The sequence below is a fragment of the Schistocerca piceifrons genome, chromosome 2 (genome assembly GCF_021461385.2).
Source record: "Schistocerca piceifrons isolate TAMUIC-IGC-003096 chromosome 2, iqSchPice1.1, whole genome shotgun sequence".
NCBI lineage: Eukaryota > Metazoa > Arthropoda > Insecta > Orthoptera > Acrididae > Schistocerca > Schistocerca piceifrons.
This window is the reverse complement of record NC_060139.1, coordinates 456,494,131-456,516,928: the sequence shown is the minus strand read 5'-3', so window position 1 is coordinate 456,516,928 and position 22,798 is coordinate 456,494,131. Positions and strand designations below refer to the sequence as shown.

The 22,798-nt window shown below is 37.0% G+C and overlaps 1 protein-coding gene across 1 annotated transcript in view; it reads right to left on the bottom strand.

The window, feature by feature from the left end:
* LOC124776342 (TAF5-like RNA polymerase II p300/CBP-associated factor-associated factor 65 kDa subunit 5L) overlaps nt 1-22,798 on the bottom strand; it is a 152,426-nt gene that overhangs the window by 38,652 nt on the left and 90,976 nt on the right. The window contains exons 5-6 of the mRNA XM_047251291.1: nt 20,627-20,728; nt 16,934-17,070 (exon numbers count right to left, since the gene is read on the bottom strand). Coding sequence (XP_047107247.1) covers nt 16,934-17,070; nt 20,627-20,728 — 239 coding nt within the window. The remainder of the gene's footprint in view (nt 1-16,933; nt 17,071-20,626; nt 20,729-22,798) is intronic.

Sequence of the window (22,798 nt, the reverse complement as noted above, 5' to 3'; positions counted from 1 at the left end):
GTAGTTTAAGAGCGCCATTTTATAGAAACAGCTGGTTGGCTCTAACCAGTCATCTTGTAGCGTGACATGGTCGCTCATATGCAGGACACCCGAACTTTTCACCCAATGTTGCTACTTGTCGCTGGAGTGTCGCATATCCAGAAGTCACTCGCTGTTCGGTCACTTCTGTCGCTCATGTAACACACGGCCTTAGTGTGGAGGTGTAGCAGCTATCAAAATGCCATTACTGTTGATAGTTGGTGGGCTTGATATGGACACAGGTATTTTACAGAGCCGTTAGAAAAATGGAGGTCAAAAGCCAGTAAGGTGGCATGCTGTGCTGAGAAAGACCAGAAAAAGTGAATGGGAGAGAGGATGTAGAGACTGGCGAGGAATGAGGACAGAGCGTCTTAGCCATGGGTACAGATAATTAAGATATCATTAATGAACAAGGTCTTGGGATTTTGGTTTGCTGGGAGGGTTTCCTCTGGATCAAGGACGCACAGATTGCAGAGCAAATGTGGACAACCTTGATCTAATGGCGACCCACCCCTCACCATTTGTCCTTGTAATTTTTTACTCATCTTTCATCCTCTCCTGGTAAGGAAAGGGTGGGCCCTCATAGACCTAGATTCATTTGGGCCATGTCAGTCTAGATGACATTGTGTCACAGGAGTCCCAATTTGAAATAACAACTTGTCTCATGGCACATTATTTTTGAATTGTGCAACAATGCAGTCAGAGCAACAAGAGCAGCGCGGTGGCCTGCAGGGAACGTTATTATTTAGTCATCGGTGGTTCGTGATTTCTACAATACATATCTTGCATCACAAGCTTCATCTGCCTACTCATTTGTGCACTGAACTTTTTGCAGCAAAGGTAAGCAACAATTTATACATTCCTCTGAATTTCATGCAGTAGGTTTTTTTACCCATATGAACATTTTTATTTTTCTCTTGCTAAATGTGACTGCGAAAATTCACTGTCCCCACTTGGAGGAGCCCTATAGGATAAAAAGTGGCAATTTCAAGATACCTAGATCATAAAACATTTTTTTTTTGTTCACACACTAAATAATACCACTTGCCTATTTGCAAAACTGTTGTAGCTGGCCTAAAGGAATACAACTTTAGGAGACACTATATGAGACTGCTTTCTGCATTTTCTGAATTGCCAGAAGAGCTATATATACACAAAATTTCTTCTTCTTGTAATTGACGTGCCAGCAAGCAATGTTCAGAAAACCTGTTAAAGACTCAGAAAGTGCATCAGAAATAAGTTTTGAAATACAGTATAACCCTGCTTTTACATTCCTGGAATTAATGTTTTCTGCCATTTACGACATTTTTTTATCAACGCCATCAAATTTCCTATGTCCACAATGTTAATTCACATCTGATTTTGCATCAACATATTTATAATTTTCCCGCAATTTATACCTTATGAAAAAATGTCCGAGGGAGAAGAACTATGATGTTGGCCATTAAGTAGTGTTTACAAACATAATTTAGCGGACTTAAACCGGTAAACGTGTAAAAGTTGGAACAATTCGTGCCGTATCTCCTGCCACTGCCAAACTCTACTCTGCCTGGTGGCTGATAGGAGTAACTAGGCTCATACAAATAAAGATATCATGACCAATCACTACAATTTCCAAACTGCATTCAGTTTTGTGATTGTTCTAATCGTCGTCACACTTTTGTTGAACCATATTTAGTGTGTTTCATCTTTTGGCCACTTGTAGTTGACACCTTCATTCAGATTAAGTTGCTCAAATATTTTTGGTTTAAACACAGCACAAATTACATATATTCTCATGCTGAGCAAGACATGTTTCGAGGATTTATTCTCATTGTTAAGTGCAGTATTCACACACGTATTTTTTGTAATGTTACACAAAAAAACAATGTGAGTGATAGTTTGTGTGTGTCTGGTTTCCTACACAACTGAGGAAGCACAGAACCCGATAACCTTAAAAAGATGACTACACTTAGAGAGACGCAGAACAACACATATGCAAACATCACACAAAATACTTTTGTAAATATTTGCACTCAGTACAAAAAACTTTCAAACACACTGTGCCAAGCATGAAAAAATATGTAACTGATGCAGTGCTTCATTATTTAAATAATGAATGACAGCTGCAGGCATTCCAAAAACATTGATAATGATATATGAAATTGAGTAAAACGTTTCTGTTTCCCAATTATCAGTTCCCATTGTATCAGCAGCTTTTATTAGATAATAAACCTTTAATAGTTTAAAAACAAGTCCCCGACAAGAATATTTTGATGCCTATTATGTATATAAACACGAAGTGCAAAAATGCAAGGGGGTAGCCTATACGTAACTTTTGCAGCTTAAAATGTTATTTCCCACATTTTACATTTTTCTGAATTTTACACCATTTCTTTTGAAGTCCCTTGAAAAGTGTAAAAGTGGAGTTTCACTGTACCTTGCCTTATAGAAAAAAGCTGACAGCCATTTATGGATGGAGACTTCATCAAAAATTGTTTTGAGCTATTTGCTAAAAAGATTTGCCTGAGATCAGTTAAACAATTTGCGAAAATTCAATTAAATCAGATGACTGCAAAGGAGAATTCTTGCAATGCTGTCAAATATAAAGCACCAGTAAAAAACTTGTCGAAGAAATTTGCTTGCTTTTCATTGGCTATTGACGAGGCAATTGAGATCACCTCCACACCCCCAATTGTTAGTATTTGCCCATGGGACAAAGCAAAAGTTTGAAGTATGTGAAGAGTTGATTGGAATGACAAATTACGCATAACGATACATTCACTGGACTCCCAGAACATGTTTGCACATTGATTTAGATCCAACTAAGTTAGCAAGTATTAAGGACGACTGAGTGCCTTCCATGGTTGGCATTAATTCTGGATTGGTGTCCTTATTAAAACAGCATTTAGGGGTGCATGTTGATGATTTGATACAATTACATTGTACAACCCACCAGAAGACTTTGTGCCCAAAGAAAATAGGTTTTGAACATGACATAAAAGTTGTAGTTTCAATAATAATTTCATAAAATCTCAAGCTTTCAATCACAACAGTTTAAAAGTTTTCTTGCAGTCACTGATAACAAATACTCCATTTTCATGGCTGAAAAGAACAGATACATCTCTGGATTACAAATATGTATTGGTTATGTGACTTAGCATATTTGACTGAACTCTGATCATTTGGATACAGATGACTTCCAGGCAAAAATCAATTAATTACTCAGCTTTATGGCCATATTACATCCTATTAGTGTAAATTAAATTTGTTTCAAACCCAAATAAAGTCAGGCAATTACATCAAATTTCCTAATTACAAGAAGAGTCAGAAAAGTTAAAAGTCATCAAGTTACAGTAAAGGAGATTGGAAGAATTAGTAACTCATTAAAAAATAAAAAGTCTGTTGGTGTGGACAATATTTCCTGTAAAATAGTGATATATTGCTATAAATATATAAGTCCAGTCTTATGCAACACATTCAATACATCTCTACAAGAAGGAATAGTCCCTAATCTTTAAAAGGGATGAGAAAAACAATGTTACAAACAATCTCCCTCTTAACCATCTTTTGAAAAATTCTTGAAAAACTCATGCACAGGTTGAGTGTCAATCATGTTAGCTTCCGCAATATCCTAAACAAGAGCCAGTTTGGATTTCATGCTGGTCTTTCTACAGAACGAGCAATATTCTGTTTCACCAATCAAGTTCTGGTAGCCATGAATAAAAAAATGTCTCCAGTAGGTATTTTTTGTGACCTCTCAAAAGCCTTTGATTGTGTAAACCATCTAATTCTTTTGAAAAAGGCAGAATATTATGACTCAGGTTAAACTGTTGGTTTGTGGCTCCAATCATACCTAAAGGACTGAAAACAGACTGTAATGCTGAATGGCTCATCCAGAGAAACTACCTCATCTGAGTGGGACTCAGTAAGTTGTTGTGTGCCACAAGGCTCTGTTTTGGGTCCACTGCTATTTCTCATCTTTATTAATGATCTCCCACTTTGTTCTGATACAAACAGTAAATTTACTCTTTTTGCAGATGACACTACAATTCTAACTGATGATTTTACAGACAACAATCTTGAACAAACTACGAATAAAGTTTTCAATGATATTATAAACTGGTTTTCTTCAAATGGTCTCTCACTCAATACAGATGAAACCCTTTATATGAGATTCTGTACTCCACAAAGAAATCTGGAGGAAATTAACACTAAGTGCAGAGATCAAGAAATACAAAAAGATGAGGTAACAAAATTCCTGGGTGCTTTTATAGACGGCACACATTCTTCATCTCTATAAAACACTTAGCTCAGTAATATTTGCACTGCGGGTTATTGCTTCAGTGGCTGAAGTAGACACCATTAAGGCTTCGACTTCAGCTATTTTCATTCATTAATGTCATATGCTATTATATTTTGGGGGAACCAACCTATAGCAAAGAAAATTTTCACTGCACAAAAAAAAAGCCATTAGAATAATGAGTGGTGACCATCACAGGCACTCTTGAAGGCACTTGTTTCGAAAGATGGGGATCCTTACCACCTCCTCACAATATATCTTTTCCATGTTGACCTTTGTCCAGTCTGTAAAAACCCTTCTTCTACAAAGATAACAGCCAATTTAATGACTATAACACAAGAACCAATAACAGTCTGCACATTGAACTGAAAAGCCTCACTATGGTTCAAAAAGGAGCTTATTACTCCAGCATTAAGCTGTTTACTGCTCTCCCACCACACATCAAATGCCTTCACAAATATTGCCAGCATTCAAACAAACTCTCAAGGAGTACCTGATAGAGAAATTTTTTTATATAACTGATGAATATGTGAAAGAAAATGTATGTAAACACTAAATTTGTAAGTGTTGTAAACTTAGTATAATTAATTTTATTTTGAGTACTATCATAGGCATATGACAATTATTTATTGGTATTCCTGTATTTCCTTTGGAATATTTAGTTTATCTTGACTCCTGTATATATTACACATCCTTAACACATGAAACAAAAATGTTCTGTTAAGTGAATGTGCTGCTGTTTAGCTGAAATCTTATTTATGTTGCATCTTTTATTTATGTAAGATATATTTCAACTGTGCACAATCTGACACATTCCATATCATAAATATATTACTCATCCTTAACATGTGAAACACAATTTTCTGTTAATTGATTGTGCTGTTGTTTAACTGATTTTTATTTACATTGTATCTTTTTATTGCATTTAGTCAAGTTATATTTGAACTATGTAGAATCTGACACGTTCCATATCCTTGCGATTCACTCACTACCAGGATCTACGAAACATGAAATTAAATAAAAACAAAAAAAATCACTCCTTTGTGGACCCTTAAGCTGCCACTGCTCTACAGCACTTGATTTTCCAGGTTGGCTACAGTGTAAATCCAAAGTTATACGATTTCTGCCTATTCCCCTATAGGGAGCTCCGAGGACACCATATTGTTGTCACTCAGTATGCTTCTGTAGTCAGTGATGTAAAGACTGCAAATTGTAGCAATCAAAAACGGATGCAAATTACAGCCATGACTCAGTGGAGAAATGTGATCTACTATTTCACAGTTCCCATCTGGTTCGCAAAGACAATACAACATCAGTTTTAAGTTAATGGTGATCCATATAGCAGAGTGTTAATGGTGATCCACAAAGCAGAGGCCACAAGCAACTGTGCAGCAGGTAGAAAGTTTGGTGTCACAGAAGCGGATGTATGTAGGTGATGTCATATAAAGAATAAATTAAAGAACATCAGTTCTACATGTCAAACTTTCAGGAGACCAAAACAGGGAAGATTTTTCAATTTGGAGTGGCAGGTTGTTCAATACATACAAAATAAATGTAATGAAGCCTTCTCAGTTGCTGAAAAAATACCCAAATGAAAGTGGGAGATGAAGACAAATTTTCCAAATACTGACTGGTGCGTGAGGATGATGAAGAGGGTGAGGCTTACACTAAGACACAGGACTAGACAAGCTCAGCAACTTCCCACAGAGTACAACAGAAAATGAGTTGCATATCAGCATCATGTAATCAACCATAGGAAATTGTACAATTATTTTCTGAGTCACATGGGCAATACTGATCAACTGCCCGTTTATTTTGATAAGCCATCAAATGTTAAAGTATTCCTGTAAAGACATCTGACAATGAAAAGGCTAGAATAGCAGTAATGCTGGGTGCACTAGAAGATGGAAAGAAACTCTCCCCATACACAATTCTCTGCAGGAAAACAATACCAAAAGAGAAACTCCCTGCAAGGCTTATCTTTAGATGCCAAGAAAAGGGATGGATGACAAGTGACCTGATGCAAGGTTGGTTGAAGGTTGTTTGGAATAGAATACCAAGCTCTTTGCTTAAGAGAAGGATATCGTTGGTGCTGGTTTCGTTCAGGGGCCACCTCACACATGCAGTTAAAGATCTCCTATTGAAGTACAATATAGTGGTTGTAATAATTTCTGGTGGTATGACCTCACAACTTCGGGTAATAGATGTTGCTGTGAATAGATCTTTTTAAGGTTCACGTGTGAAAGCTTTACAAGTGGCTTCTTCAAGGAGACCACACACTCACTCCAGGCGGGAAGTTGATAAAACGATCAGTATCCATGCCCAGCCTGGGGCAGAATCTCAAATGAATCTGTTATGAAAGGATTCAAAAAAATGCTGTGTATCCAATGCTATGGATGGCCCAGAAGATGAAATACTTTGGGAGGAGTGTCAGGATGGAAGAAATGCCAGTAAGTTTACAAATGAAGATATTGATCCTAGTGAACGGGGTGGCGGTGACAACAATGATGGTGACACTGATCAAAAATTTTGCTGAACGATGTCCTTATGTTTATTTTACTTCTCTTTCTATTATAAAAATGTAGACAATCAATCACATTGTGTTAAAAATAAAATTTTCCCATGGAGCCTCTTAAAAAAAGGGCTGTCATCTTATATTCAGGGTCGTGTTATGCTCAGGTAAATATGGTAAATTTGATGAAGCAATCCTGTTGATTTTCTATCCTTGTGTTGACAGAAACAATTAGGAGTTATGGTAGATACTGCATTAAAACATGCTAGCCTGTAAAAATAAGAACCATCTGGTGAATGACAATTTAGAGTCAATTTTGCACTTGTCTATGATAAAAGATTGAAACCAACATCAAAGCAATTCATGTGTCGTGTTTTAAATTAATTTGTGCAAAGAATGTTTTTGTAAAAATATCCTTTAATTGTATTTTTTATTAAATAAAATAAATAATTGTGACACAAATGATGTCAACAAATGTTTTATCCCCTCTCCTTTTTTTGCAGCCCTTAACTTAGGGTTTGCTGCCTGCAGTGTAAGAAAGTTTTATACCTTAATCTAACCATATGCTTCTCATCTGCTCCCAGTCACTGAATAATATGGGAAACACAGGCAGCAACTGACAACATGGATCATTTGCATACTGACTATTAGGCTCAGCTTTCAAGAGCAGAGCAGAACAACCAGAATTCCCTGAGTTGACTTCTAATGGAAACATGAGTACTATGACACCGTTCCCCCATTCAAATAAAGTGTGTGTTCTACCCGCATTCCCTGTGGTTTTTCTTTAGGCACTTTCATCAATTCCTTTGTGTGGAAACTAAATGACAATGTCACCATAAAAAATTCTTGTTTTACAGAGTATCTGATATGTTGGTTGAATGTTTGCCTGGACTGACAGGTTACATTTCAATATAACACATTTAAAATGCACAGGAAGTATTTTGGGACATCCTAAGTTCACTGAAATCTTACCAAAATGCTCACTTTTGATGAACTGGTTAGAGGGCTTGTGGACCTCTATAAACTCTAGAAAAATGATTAGCTGTCAACATAAACAGGTAGTCAAAGAAAGTTTTTAGACAACAATGGATCTTCACTCTGTAGTGAAAATTCGATAGATTTAAACTGTGTAGAGCGAGAATTCAAACACAGGTACTTGACTTTTGTCGAATTTGTTCTTAGAAAGTAGTTCTTCAGGCATGACTCACAGCCAGCTCTTAGGCATTTGCCAGTATTTTCCTCTTACCTTCAAATTTTTCAGGAACTCTCTTTGATCTCCTGCTAGACTAACATACCTGGGAGAAAAGATAGTGAACTGTAGCTTAGATGTGCCTTGGGAGTGTTTCTAAATCTTTCCTCACATGGGCCATGAAAGTGACATGTAGCTGGACAAGTTTTGAAATGTCACAACACGAAATTTCACATCACAGAGTACTCCCAAGCATGAAAGACAGAATCAGACAATTCAGTTCTTTGCACAATGTAGAGGAATGTGAGTGATGATATCCAAGATCATTTTCTACAGAACAAGGGAACTTCGAAGACACACACTAAATATCATGATTTGCAAGTGAAGCCCCTACCTCTCAAAAATGCATGGTTTTGGTGCAGTTTTTATAATAAAATAGTGGAGCATAAGATGTCAGTGGTTAAAACCATTTCATAATATAGATTACGTGCTCTGAAAATATGCTGTTTCAAGTCTCCCCCACATTGAAGATTTATCAAAAAACACGTCTTTCTGGAACGACATGTTGCAATTGAATGTCAGACAATGACATAATGGTGAATGAATCCTTTAGCACATTGTAATATCACAGATACAGACTCAAATCACATCTGCAAACTGTAGTACAGTGAAAGATTGCCAGTTCACAGATACAGACTCAAATCACATCTGCAAACTGTAGTACAGTGAAAGATTGCCAGTTCACATCTTGTTTTCTGCAAATATTTATTTATTTATTTTTATGTTTTCTGAAAGATTCTGAATCTTTCTTATAAATTTATTACATTCAATGTTATGTACAAACAAGACTCTCTGTTCAAGTGTAAGTTTGTACAACTTTGTGAACATGTCAGGAAACACTGACCCTCGACCATGGCTGTTTACATCACTGGCCAATTCCCAGGCAATTCTGCACAATATACACTATAGACAAAACAACATGGCCAGCATACAGGCATCAGAGCAAACGAGTGTGAAAAAGGATTAGTGTTTTTATAACAACTACCATGATAAATATTGCTATGTTGATGCACCTTCCCAAATATTTGAGGAAGCAAAATGTGTTAGGTTGGAGTTAATGACTCAAAAGGACTGCCAAAGCAAATTCGTAAGTATGCGTAACACATTTTATACTGAAAGATACAGCTAACATCTGTTGCCAGAGACTACAACTGTTGCTAATCCCACCGAAGAGCAAGTTTCATGGGATTTACTAGCTCATTTCTGAGCTCACACCGACCGCATTGGAAAACATGTTCGCCATGCTTCACGTTGAGAAACATTCTGTGTGAGGGCAGCTTAAGGTGCATCTGCTGCAGAGAATATGCTATTGTGAAACTAAGTGGAAGGGCAAGATTTGAAGCTAAAACCTTGTTTTCACATGATTTGCTTACACCAACTGAGATATCCATGCACAACTAACGTGGAAGAGGCTAGAGGCTGCACAGTTCCGAAGGCAGGGAGATAACGTTTGTGTGTGTGTGTGTGTGTGTGTGTGTGTGTGTGTAACGTGGATCCATCTCAAAATTTATTAACCCTTTCACTGCTCCAGACGTAAATATACGCTAAATGTTTCAGTGCTCCAGACGTATATATACTATTTGCTATAAAAAATACTTACAGCGGTTCCCTGCTACAGTCATATAGTTACATCTAATGCCGACAATCAGGCCAGCGAGTTGGAGGTAATTGTTGCGCAAATATGCAGTTTAATAGTTGGAGTACTAGGAAATACCTGAATGACTACTGAATGCTGAATTCTCTATCTGCTGAGTTCATTCGTATCGCTATATTACCTAGTTTGTGTGCGGCCGTTTCCACGTTACCGAATAAAATGATGCGACATTACCGTCCATTTACAGATGATGAACTGCTGAGTACTCTAAACCAAAGTGACGACGAGGACATCATCATGCCCAATCCAGCTGATTATGGTTGGACAGATAATGACGACGATGAGCTGGCAGATAAATCTGTCACCACAAATATAAAAAATATTTGTGAACCAACAAACGTTGAACCAGTAAATGCAGATCCCGATTTTGATGTTATCGTCGATTCTTTCTCTGATTCCGAAGAAGAGCCTGAGTGTATGCCTGAAAAATCTCCTAAGAGACAAAAACAATTGATTTTAGATGGAAAGACTCTGATTTGGACCCTAAAGTGTAGAAATCGTCACTTTAAATGATTTATGTACTGTATACGACTGCTTCCAAGTTTTTTTTAGCCAAGAAATTGTGAGCTACATAACTGAGCAATGTAATTTATGAACACCTTTGCAATGATGCCAGTGAAAAATCAAGACTGCGGCATTGGAAAAACATAAACAATGAGAAAGTTTACTGTTTCCCTGTTGTAAATTTTCTGATGGCTCAAGTGAGAAAAAATGAAATAAACAGTTATTGGACCAATGATCAGTTAATGTATACTCCAATGTTTGCGCAAATCATGCCGAGAGATAGATATCTTCTGTTACTTAGAATGTTACATTTTGCTGATAACAGTAAGGATCCTGGAGATGACAAAATCTGGAAATTACGTCGAATTGTGGATCACTTAAGAAAAGTATTTCCAGGTGCTTTCTATCCTTTTAAAAATTTGTGTATTGACGAAAGTTTAGTTCTCTTCGAAGGTCGTGTCTTCTTCAGGCAGTACATTCCTTCCAAATGACACAGATTTGGTGTAAAATTTTTTGTGTTATGTGATTGTGAAACTGGTTATATTCTTGACTTTATTATTTATGTGGGTGCAGCAACAGATGTAAAAAAAGAAACTGACTTTGGTGTAAATATTGGAATACCTGGAAGCTTTGTTCTCATTTTACTTGAAAGTTACCTTGATAAAGGTCACACATTATATGTTGACAATTGGTACACTAGCCCAACGTTATTTTCTTATTTGCATGACAGAGTGACTAATGCCTGTGGAACTGTGAGAACAAACTGCAAAGGCATGCCTGCTTTATCATAGACGAGATCTAGTTTATGTCAACAGATAAACTTCTTGCTCTGAAGTGGCAGGACAAGCGGGAAGTGAGGATGCTTTCAACTCTTCATACAAGCAAAAGTACAGCAACTGACAAAAATTGACAGAACCACGAATGAACCAAAAACAAAACCAGCTTGCATCGTAAGCTACGCTGAAAATATGGGGGCCGTCGACAGGAGCGACATGATGCTAAGTTCAGTAGAATGTGAACGAAAAACTGTAAAATGGTATAAAAAGTATTTTTTCATTTGGTGGATCTGTCTCTGCTCAATGCGCATGCATTATATAAAACTCAACGGGGACGAAATATTTCAGTATCTCATTTTCAACAGAAACTTATCAAGGAGATCCTAGAGATTCACCACCAACCGCAAACAGAAGGACGTCGTGGAAGGAGATCGGCTGGTGGTGACAATCCCTTACGCCTAACCAAGTGCCACTTTATCTTGCTAATCCCACGAACTTCAAAGAAGAAGGCCGCCCAGAGAAGGTGTAATGTATGTGCAAAACATGATAAACAAAGTGACACAAGATACATTTGTGTAAAATGTAATGTGCCTTTATGTTTGAATTTTTGTTTCGAGGTATCACACTTTGAAGTATTACTAATGTAATATGTTTTGTATTTTTTTCTCCTAATAAAGTACCTTTTTTGAACAAAATAAGACTTTCTGAACAAAGATTTAAAAAAGGAAATGACTTACACCACCAATACTGGATTTTGCATCTCATTTTTATCTAAATAATAACAGTAGACTGCTACAGCCATATATATACGCACCGGGTGAAAATAGCGCACACAGGGTGGGAGCCGCTGAGAGTAAATGCGCAGTGAAAGGGTTAAATAAGCTTATCTATACTACATGATCATTGAATAAGGGAAAGGCAGCCACTCACCTGTAGCAGACTGGCGTGGAGCACTGACACACTTACAGGGTGAATACACAGACAAGGAAAAAAAATTCCTGGATCTCCCGGTTAAAAATACATTTTCTCCCGGGTGGAAATAAACTTTTTCCGTGTTAAGTGACAGTATACTTTCCATCAGAACTGTAAAACTTATCAATCCTTTGAATGGATATGGTTTTATACAGCAGTGTAGAATTTCTCAGCACTTTAGAAAACGAAACTCAGGGGGGAAAAAAAACACGTTTTGGAAAGGTATTTGATATGCAGCAACATGTACGCTGCATATTTTCGTATAACAAAAGTATAAATTCGAATTCCACCAACAGGAAAAGTTAATGGTTTAAGTTACTATACATAGTGTTGCTACACAAAAAGCAAAGCTTTCACATATAATATTTGTCTTGAAGATTAATAAGCTGCAAGAGAAGCTAAGCTTCCACATATAATGTTGGTCTGTTTAGCACATGTTACACTTTAAGATACATCACACAAATACGCCTATAAAATTTTTAATACTGACATAAATCTCTGGTCTTCTGGGCTCAAAATTCTTCTAAATGGCTTGTCATCAAAGAGTTGATTTTCAAATGAGAGTAAATGCTCTGCGATTTAAGAAATTCATCGTACATTCTCTCACATAGTTCATCTTGCGTAAAAGGAAATTTGCTTTGAAAATAACACTTTTCAAACCACAATTCGCAATATTTTCCCAGGATCTGTTAGAGATAGATTAATTTCAGCAGTTGCCAGAGAGCACCGGATAAGAGGCGTCACTGCGCTTGTGCAGCTATGGTGACGTAGGAAGTTCGTACGTGTGAGACATTAAAAGATCCTTCTTACATTATGTCATAAAAGAAACAAGATATCAGAGGATACTTCAAGAGTGTCAGAACTTCGTGAACCATACTAAAATGCATAGTTTGCCTTAAAGCACACATTCGTATGTCCAGATTCTCAATGACGTAGGCCTTGACCTGACGTTAAGCTTTTCGGTATGGTTTTCAGGACATAAATTTTCTTGGAGTACCAGTACTGTATTATCTCCTGTTTGGTTCTTTATCATGGCATAATGTCATATGTGCTAGAAGACTAAAACCTGCGCTTGAAATGCAGCGAACAGTTGAAACTAGCCAATAGTGCAGAATTAAACACTTTGTTTCAAATAAATTTATTGCCTGAGCAGAAAAGCTTATTAAAGGCAAATTTCTTTAGCAAACTGACAAAAATAACTTAATTATTCTGCAAGGTGATTAATGCTCGAGTGTCAGAAAGGTGGAAATAAAATAAAATCTGAAACTAGTAACATATTTTAGCCTTCTTTAATTATGTGAATGTATTCTAATTCACTTGATAGCTCCCAGGCACAGAAATCCATCTTGTTTTCATTTGACATGAGAGCAGTAAACGAAGAGGAAACAGAAAAAAATCACTAAATGTAAACACAGGTCACATAGAGACTACTCCCCCCCCCCACTATAACTCACACTGCTCAGTACACCAGAACGGAAGAGAAAAACACTTTTCAAAAATAAGTTCATTTTATAGCACACATCTTTCTGAAGAGTCTGATATAGAAAACAGATATCTTCGAGGAAATGTAAGACATGTTATTTGGTCTTTAGTGTGCCAAAGTGCAGTGCCACACCTCTACAAACAACATTCCTATACCGCACGTCACTATATTTCGCTCTGTAGAACTCAAACGTGTATATTTTGCAATGGATGACATCAAACTATTTCAGGACAGCGGCAATTAAAATGTCCTGTAGTGCCTCTCCTGCTCCCAGTCGGCCAGTAATAACTTGCTCTTCTGTGCGACATAAAATTAAATATAGGATACCTAAAACCAGTGAAGACAAGAGACAGGCAAGACAGTACACATTTCTTCAATCCTTAGCTCCTAGCGATTTTTCTCTCTAATATTGCTGCAGCTTTACATGGTGTGCTCTCCTTTCTGTGAAAGAATTATTACCTCATCAAAGTTCGTCAAACATTTTGCTACATGAAAAATCAAAATGTCATCATCTAATACAGAAAAAGTTGTTAACACAAATAGTATCAAAGACTGGTGTGGTTTCTCGATCTGATTACCTGTCTGCTTGATAAAACAAAATAGGCCTTTCCAATATTGAAGTAATTGTAACACACACCAAATAAGCAAGACTGTTTTTGCAATAATGATCATTTTTATAGTACGTCAATATAATTCACGAAGTACCAATACGAAATACCTATTTGGCCTACTACAACCAAAAAGCTTTATGTTAGGAATAGTTTCACATTTCACTCATACGCTCCAGTTTCTCATGCATGAGACTGAAAAGTAGTAGAACGAAATTTTTGTATAAATTTGGAATCATCATATTTTTCCATAATTTGTGTGATGTCCCCGTTTCTTCTCCTTCCTCGTTCTAACAAACAATCTTGTCATCACTAATTCTGTAACTATTCCTACCACTGTCAAAACTCATTCTCCGGTTAACTTTACTACCCTGCCACAATCACTGGTTTAGTTATCCAGCAATTATTCTCGGATTAGGTGTTATTACATGTTTGTACAATGAGTTTTACGCGCTACTACCAGAATGGAACTTAAGCGGCTGCTAGCCGGAGACTACGACTGGCCATGTCTAGTGTAGCGATCTGGCCAAAAATTTCCTGTCAGAATTTCACTTTCTTGGATACACTGAGAAGATAATACATGGTCTTTCTTACCTGTTATTCCTTTAAGTCATTTATTTCCACTATGGTAGTCTGAATCTATTGATTTTGCTACTAATTAAAACAATGCTAAGCATTTGCAAACTGAATCAACCACATAAACAAGCAGCAGTTGGCATTCATCAGTTCGGCTTTATTCCGCTCAGATTGTATAGCCCCGTCCTGTTCTGTCGGCAGGAAAGTTCGTTTCTAGATGCGATGAGGATTCCCCTGGTAGAAACATCATGTACACTTTGCATGCATTCATAAATCAACTTAGAATGTGATCAAAAATGTCCAAAAACCAGTAGGGGTGCGTTTCAAAATCATACGAATAATCTATAGACTGACGTGCGCTGAATGCTAGGTGCTTTGTGAAACAAGGTTTTTTTCCTCAAGAATATAGATTTGTCCCCTCCCCCCGAAACTGCAGCCAGGTTCAGATACCTCAGTTTGCAGCCCCTCCCCCCTCTCACCCACTAGATACGGGCCTGCTGCACAAGGGTGAATCTGGCAGCCTGGGCATGCCAGTAAAATTTTCCAGGTACCCTATGTGGCTTGTTGCTACTGCTGCTGCTTACACAGCCAACAGCCACATTTCTGGAGCCAGAATCGGGAGAAGGTATTACTCATACGTGACTCAACTGCACGTGTGCATGAGCCCGCTTGTAACTGCTTAAATGAATCTAATGTAAATAGTTGTTGCGTCACGCTTATCAGAGGTAATTTGTTGTAATGAAACATTGCACAGTCTTCCTAAAGCCTTTGACACATTTTGCTGTTGGCAGATGCTTGTACGTGCAATGTGTTATTTTATATGGCACATTTCCTTTGCAATTTAAGTTTTTTTTTTCCTCTTGTTCATGTTTTAATGCTGCAGTATTATTCTGCAGTAGCGGGATACAGTAATATCGGTTCTTACCACTCAAAATTACAAAAATTTTGCTGAAAAATAAAACAACGAAAAATTCCCGGAATTCTAAAAAATTCCTGGGCTTTTCCCGATTTTCTACTGGATGAAAAAATTCCCAGGTTTTTCCCAGATCTCCCGGTTGTTCCGGGTCGTATACACCCTGACTTAGCCGTAAACAGCATTCACGTGAGCTTTTGAGTTCTTGCTCTTTTTCTAGCAAAAATTACAGTCACATACAAAACCACACAGACACTCAAAGTGAAGCAACTTAAATTGCTTAGTGAAAGCAAGACTTCTGGTCCAGACTGTATACCAATTACGTTCCTTTCAGAGTATGCTGATGCATTAGCTCACACCAATATTCAAGAAAGGTAGTAGGAGTGATCCACTTAATTACAGGCCCATATCATTAACGTCAATATGCAGCAGGATTCTGGAACGTATATTGTGTTCAAACATTATGAATTACCTTGAAGAAAACAGTCTATTGACACACAGTCAACATGGGTTTAGAAAACACCGTTCTTGTGAAACACAACTAGATCTTTACTCACATGAAGTGTTGAGTGCTACTGACAAGGGGTTTCAGATCAATTCCGTATTTCTGGATTTCCAGAAGGCTTTTGACACTGTTGTTGACATCGACCTACATAGGGAGAAACGATCACCATGATAAAATAAGGGAAATCAGAGCTCGTACAAAAAGATATAGCTGTTCGCTCTTTCCGCGCGCTATACGAGATCGGACTAATAGAGAATTGTGAAGGTGGTTCAATTAACCTTCTGCCAGGCACTTAAATGTTACTTGCAGAGTATCCATGAAGATGTATATGTAGAAACATGCACTCCAGTGGATAAGGGAATGTGCGTTTCAGCATCTGTGCGGTAGTTCTTTAGTTCGCGTACTTTTGTTAGAAAAAGAGCAAGAGCTTGAAAGCTAGTGTGAGTGCTGTTTCCTGGTATGTGGCTTTGTGTTCCAAGCAGTGGTCTGCTATAGGAGACTGGAGGCCCTTCCCTTATTTTATGTATTGCTCCATCCAGGAATTTCCATTATTGTTCTGTATTATTATTTCATGACTCAAGTTCTCCAAAAGGCATATGAACAGTAAAAAGAACTGGGGGCAATTGTGCACAAGACTGTAGATTTTTTAGCACAAAATTTCTGACATAATTTTTGATATGTGGATATTGCCAAGCTACTTGTATAATTCTATATTTCATTCAAATTAAGAAGCTAGTTTAGTTTCTAGTCCATATAGACACCTTCAGTGAGTATTTCGACCATACTTGTCAATTGGCTTAACATATCTCAGTTGCAGCATTTTTCTAAATATTCAAGTAATGTATACTCCAGTTTTTGTACAAACTGAAAGTAACACTCACATTTCCTCACAATTTTTTATAGTGTACAGGACAGTAGTTGGGGTCTTCGGTTCATCAAATACCTCTTCTATTGCTTCTCTTACAATCTTGAAGTCTTCATCCACATCTCTGGACTCAGTTTCTTTATCTGATGCACTCTGAAATTTCATTTAAACTCTCAAATGACACTTGATTTTGCAGCTATGCAGAAAAACATGTCTAAGGATATATTTACAAAATATAATTACAACTGAGACAGAGCAACAAAAATACATTTGAAAATGATAGAAAATCAGGACACTGGGTTCTGAGGTAATAAATTTAACATCTTGGTCACTGCTGTAGTACAGTGATGATATTTTTAATGTGTAACTAATTTTTCCCTGCTAATGCTATACAGTCACACAACAGAAGTTTCATGTTTGACGATTGGGGAGTTGGAATTAGCGGAGGAAGAATGTGGTTGGGAAATGTCAAAAAAAAGGACAAATGGGAAATGTGAGGAGAGGTGAGGGAAATTTAGGATGTTTCTTTGATAACTATTTGTAGTCTATTGTCTACTGATGACAAAGTAGGTGTAAGTTGTTTTATGTAGTACACTACAGAGCCAACAACAAATAATTTGTATTTATTTTACTGGAGACAAAAAGTCCTTGCACACCAAAAATATAAACCTGATATTAGTCAACTTCAAAGTGTTCAGTGCAAGGCCCCATAATCAATTTTTCTTATTCATAGTAGTAATACACACAACAGTATAAACACAAAGCTGGTTGAAGCCATAAATATTTTTTTCAACTCATCCATCTTTCAACTCATTTGATACGGTCCCCTATCTTCTTCTATCTTGTGCTAATCTTTCCATCTTTAAGTTATCACACCCCACATTCCATGCAACAAAGGGGAAAAAAATTACTTAAATTCCAAACGGAATATATGGTGGGAAGAGAAGCTGCACAATGGCACGGGTGTTTTTATGTATTTGGAAACTCAGTTATGTCAGATGAGATACAAACAACCAAAAAATGAGATAATCTAAGTGGAGTAATAGTACAAGGTGATCAAAAATAATAATCAGATATCTTAAGCAAAATGCAAAATAATGTGGACAAATGTCAAAGAAGGGAGAGCATGCAGAATCTCCGCTCACGCACTATGACATTGGAGGAGATTACAATATGCCAATTAGGAACTTTGAAATGCACCGGTTACTTAGAACAAGAGGTGGGAGTAAACTATCTTGTGACATTCTACTGAACATATTTTCCAAAAATGATTTTGAAGAACTGGTTAGATAAATCACTCAAGAGAGAAATATGCTTTAACTTTTGAATTCAGTGACTGCAGATACAGGAGTCAGTAAACACAAGGATATTATACTATCCCTAATCACTAGTGTTCAATGTGAAGCTAATAAAAGTGGAAAGAATTTTCTGCATAACAAAGGTAACAATAAAATGATTACAAGCTACTTAGGCTGTCAACAGCAAATAAAGGGGTCTGAAGAGGAGAATGTAGATGATCTATATAAATATTGTAGGCCAGGTGACAAGTTTGGAGCATGGAAGACAGTGAAAGACGAGAAAACCACCATGATTCAGCAGTAACATTCAATATTAGAAATTTGGTACAAAGGCGGAGAGACTAGCATAACTAGCTCAAACGGAACCAAATCCTTGAGGACACGCAAAAATTTTCCAAAATAAAGAAAAAGTGTTAGCATCTTACATGGGAAGCATTTAATGAATTGATAAGACAGATCTTACTTGCAACATTGTCAACAAACTTTAGAAAGTTTTGATCCAACATAACGTAAGTCAATGGATAAAAATCATCTGTAAAAACATTCAGTGATCACGACGGTACCAGAATGAAAGATGATAATATGACTGAAGTATTAAATGTCTTCCAAAATTAAGTCACCATGGAAGATTGCAACACAGTTCCTACTTAAAAACATCATACGCAAGCAAAAAATCATAATATGAAATATGTGAGCCTTAAATTGAAAACAACGATCACAGGACATATGCAATGAACTACAGACTTATCTCACTGAAGTCAATTTGCTGCATAATTACAAAACACATGTCGTCCTCACCTATGACAAAATTTTTTGGGACTGAACAACTACTCTTCCAGCAGACTTCAATCCCGTTTTTGACAGAAATTAAACATGTTAAATTGGATAAATACAGGTATTATGGAATTTTAGATTTCTTAATTATTGCATCACTGACTGAAAGTAAACAGAGTGCAATCAGATTTAGTCAAAAGTGTTCCAGATGAAAATGATAATTGCACCAACTTCTCTTTATGCTGCATTTACTCTGTTTACAAACATGTCCCAGTCAATGTCCTTTGCTAGATGCAGCCCATCCAAAAGTTTGTGAGCACACCAACCAAGGATACTGTTCAGCCTCTTCACACCACCTCAATCTTAACACCTCACAACTGGCACCTGTTTTTGAACACAGACTTTTGATTGGCAGACAAGTTGGTTTCTGGTCATGCTTTCTGCTGCACACGCATGACAGTTGTGTCTTTGGGTGACCCTGAATCATGCTCACTCTGCCACCAAAACCAGCTTTGACCACGGATGCTGAGGGAACTTCCTTTGCAGCTTGTTAGTATTGGACCAACAGCATTAGTCACTCCCAGTTTCATGGCACACCACAGAACTTCTGTGCAGGGTCTCAAATCGTCATGTAGCACACAGCTTTGCCATATACATAATGGGTGCCATAGGATATCTGTGCCTGTCCCTATCCCAGAGAAACCCCATCAGCTCCAGTATTGGTCACCCTACGCCCCAAAATGGAGCTAATATAAACTTGGCTGAATTCATCCATACGTTCTCAACCTAGGGTGATGAGATGCTGTATTACCCCCGCATCAATCAATAAATCCAGCATGAGAGTTTGTCTGCTTCCACCATGTATAGTGCAGTGAGTGATTGACACACCTGCAGATCTGAGGCCAATTATATAAAGTTCCCAGCAGAGGGGCTAGCTGGATGTAAGATACAAAACTGGATACCACCGGCCATGCAGAAGTGATCTGAATGATGCTTTATGACATGATTCAGGTCAGATTTTACTTTATGGGCTCAGTGAATGGGCACGGACTAGAATGATGTTTGATTCTGTCTGTTTTGCACTTCATTCATGATCTGTAGCACTCAAAAGTATTAGTTTATGCCTATGCCGTATTCACACTGCAACAGGCTATGCTGCCCATGTTTGATAATTATACCATAAATTATTATTTCAGTATCCAGAGTAACAATTTGGATGTAAACAAAGATTCACATTAACTGTTAGGTGCATTAATGCATAAAATTTGTAAGTATTACATTAATAACTCTGCAATTAACTTACAGGAAAAACTTTTCATTTTCACAGTACTGAGGCTTCCTAACTTAATGCACATTTTATTAATTGTAGTGTGTACTGATGTTAGACTACATGTGTGTTTGCCTCTCTGTTAAAAAAACAATAGAACCATGTCTAGAAATGCACTGCAATGTTCAAACTAATCTTCAAGTTCATGACAGCTCTACCTTCAGTGATTTCGATTGTCTTAATGAAACTTATTTTTAAGAAAAAAACGATATGAAAAATTAGGAAGTACAGTATTTCTTCACAAACGCTAGTCAGAATCAATAAATAAACTGTGGGAGTATAGTTTCAAGAGTCTGCAGCAGGTCATTACCTCAGAATCCTCCATTGTGGTTGCCTGATCATTTGCAACTTTCTCCTGGGTGATAGAAAGGATGGTGCCATCTACCTCCAGACTGAACCTGTCCTGCAGTAGCTGCAATCAGAGGTGTTAATGCAAAATTAAAACTGTGTGAAGAATAATATTAAAAAATATCTTCAGGAAAGGGAGCTCCTTTCTAATAAATGAAAAACACAAATTATAAAGAAGGAAATAACAAACAAGCTCAGAGGTTTAATGCTACGTGAAACCCACAATGAAAGTGGCTGGTTCTGAATTTCAATTACAATTAGCAGACATTTATGACTATGAAGGTGGCTTTGGATTGGTAGTATGGAAAATATAATTGGTAGAGAAGCTCATTTTCATTTTCAACTCTAAATTGTATTCTAATGAAGACTAGAAAAAAATATTAACAATTGCTTTAGAAGATCAACTGGACTTTCTCCCCTTTTCACCTTCATTATCTTACTAATGTAGTGCAAGTGAAATTGTATTTCTTGCCTTACATTTTCATTTCATAGGTTCCCTTTTTTATTTCCTGAGTTAATGAACTCTATGTTCCAAATGCAAAGATAACAAAATGTGCGACAGTAAATAACATTCTCATTCCTTACCACAATTAATAAATGTTGTGTGTGTGTGTGTGTGTGTGTGTGTGTGTGTGTGTGTGTGCGTGTGTACTGCTGACAAAGGCCTTAATGGCCAAAAGCTATAATTGTGTGAATCTTTTTGTTGTGTCTATCGCGACTCAGCATCTCCTCTGTATGGCGAGTAGCAACTTTCCTTCTCTGGTATTGTTACATTCCTGGATTTTACATTGTTTGAAATACATAGTTCTATTTTAGACCAGAGTATTTCTATTACTTACATGCGCATCTATACCTGTCACTAACGCACACTAAAGTAGTGGTGCTCGACTAAGGTTAACCACTTTAAATCTCAATGATGAAAATAAATTACTGGCAGCCTTTGGCTGGCAAGGAGAAGAAATGAGAGCTGATCATAGCCCTGCATCCACAGGGCAAATTGCATGATAGACGCTCATTCTCGTCACTCGCTTTGCACTAGTAGTGGAATTACACTCTGAATGGCCCTGCCATACAGCTGAGGAAACATGGACTCTATACAGTTTTGTCAAAATGTAGTGGCACCAATGGACTCCGCAAACATTGGAAAGAATAAAAAATTAGAATTTTTTTGAAGCTGTCGATTTTCCATGTTTTCTACACAGAAATTATATGCTGTATATCTGAGTGTCATCAAATACTGCCACAGAGACTGAATATTATATGCACAAACAAAAATTAAAGGGATAATTGAATTCTAAATATTAATGAAGGTTGCTGATTTAGCTGTGGGCTGATTTAGCTGTGGAACTGGAAATTTGTCTGAATGAACAGCTGATGAAATAATGCTTGCATTCAGTCTGCAGCTAAAATCACACAGGCATTGAGACACATTTTGGGCAGAATAAAAGAAAAATCTATGTTAAGGAGCATGACAACTTATTATAATTGAAGTAAATCATTCAAACAAATTTCTTCACGAACAAATTATTTGTAACTTTATATGAAAGTAGCCAAAGATAAAACGCAGCCAACAGATATTCTTAATATGCAACATCTTCCTCCATTGTAACAAGCCTGCTAACATGTCTGGTTGATATAATTATGAAATTTGTTTGCAGTGCTAAAAAATGAGGTGAACAATGCAAGAACTCATGATTGTTAATGACTAACATTCACACACTTCAAATGTAGAGTTTCCTACAACATTTGTGGAATGATGCTGGAGATCTTAAGTCATCCTGAAGTGTTTAGGGCTAACATTGAGTAAGCTGTCTGTTAGAAGATTGAATAGTTTTCCAATCTGACATGCATCTGTGCAGTTATGTCGAGTGTTGAGATTGAAAAGTTTCAAAAGAGCTACTGAGTTTGAGTACAAGAAAGACTTCATAATATTTCAGCTCATTGGCAATTTTTTAACCGAGAAAGTGTCCAAGATATGACTGGGAGACTTTTTCACATTTCCACATGAATTGCAAATTATTGCACCAAAGTCTTACCCAGGAATTAAAAACAAATAGTTCATCTGTATTGCTGTCCATGAACAAACAACGCTCACAACAAACTACAGACATGTGATAGCCAAAGAAATGTTGAA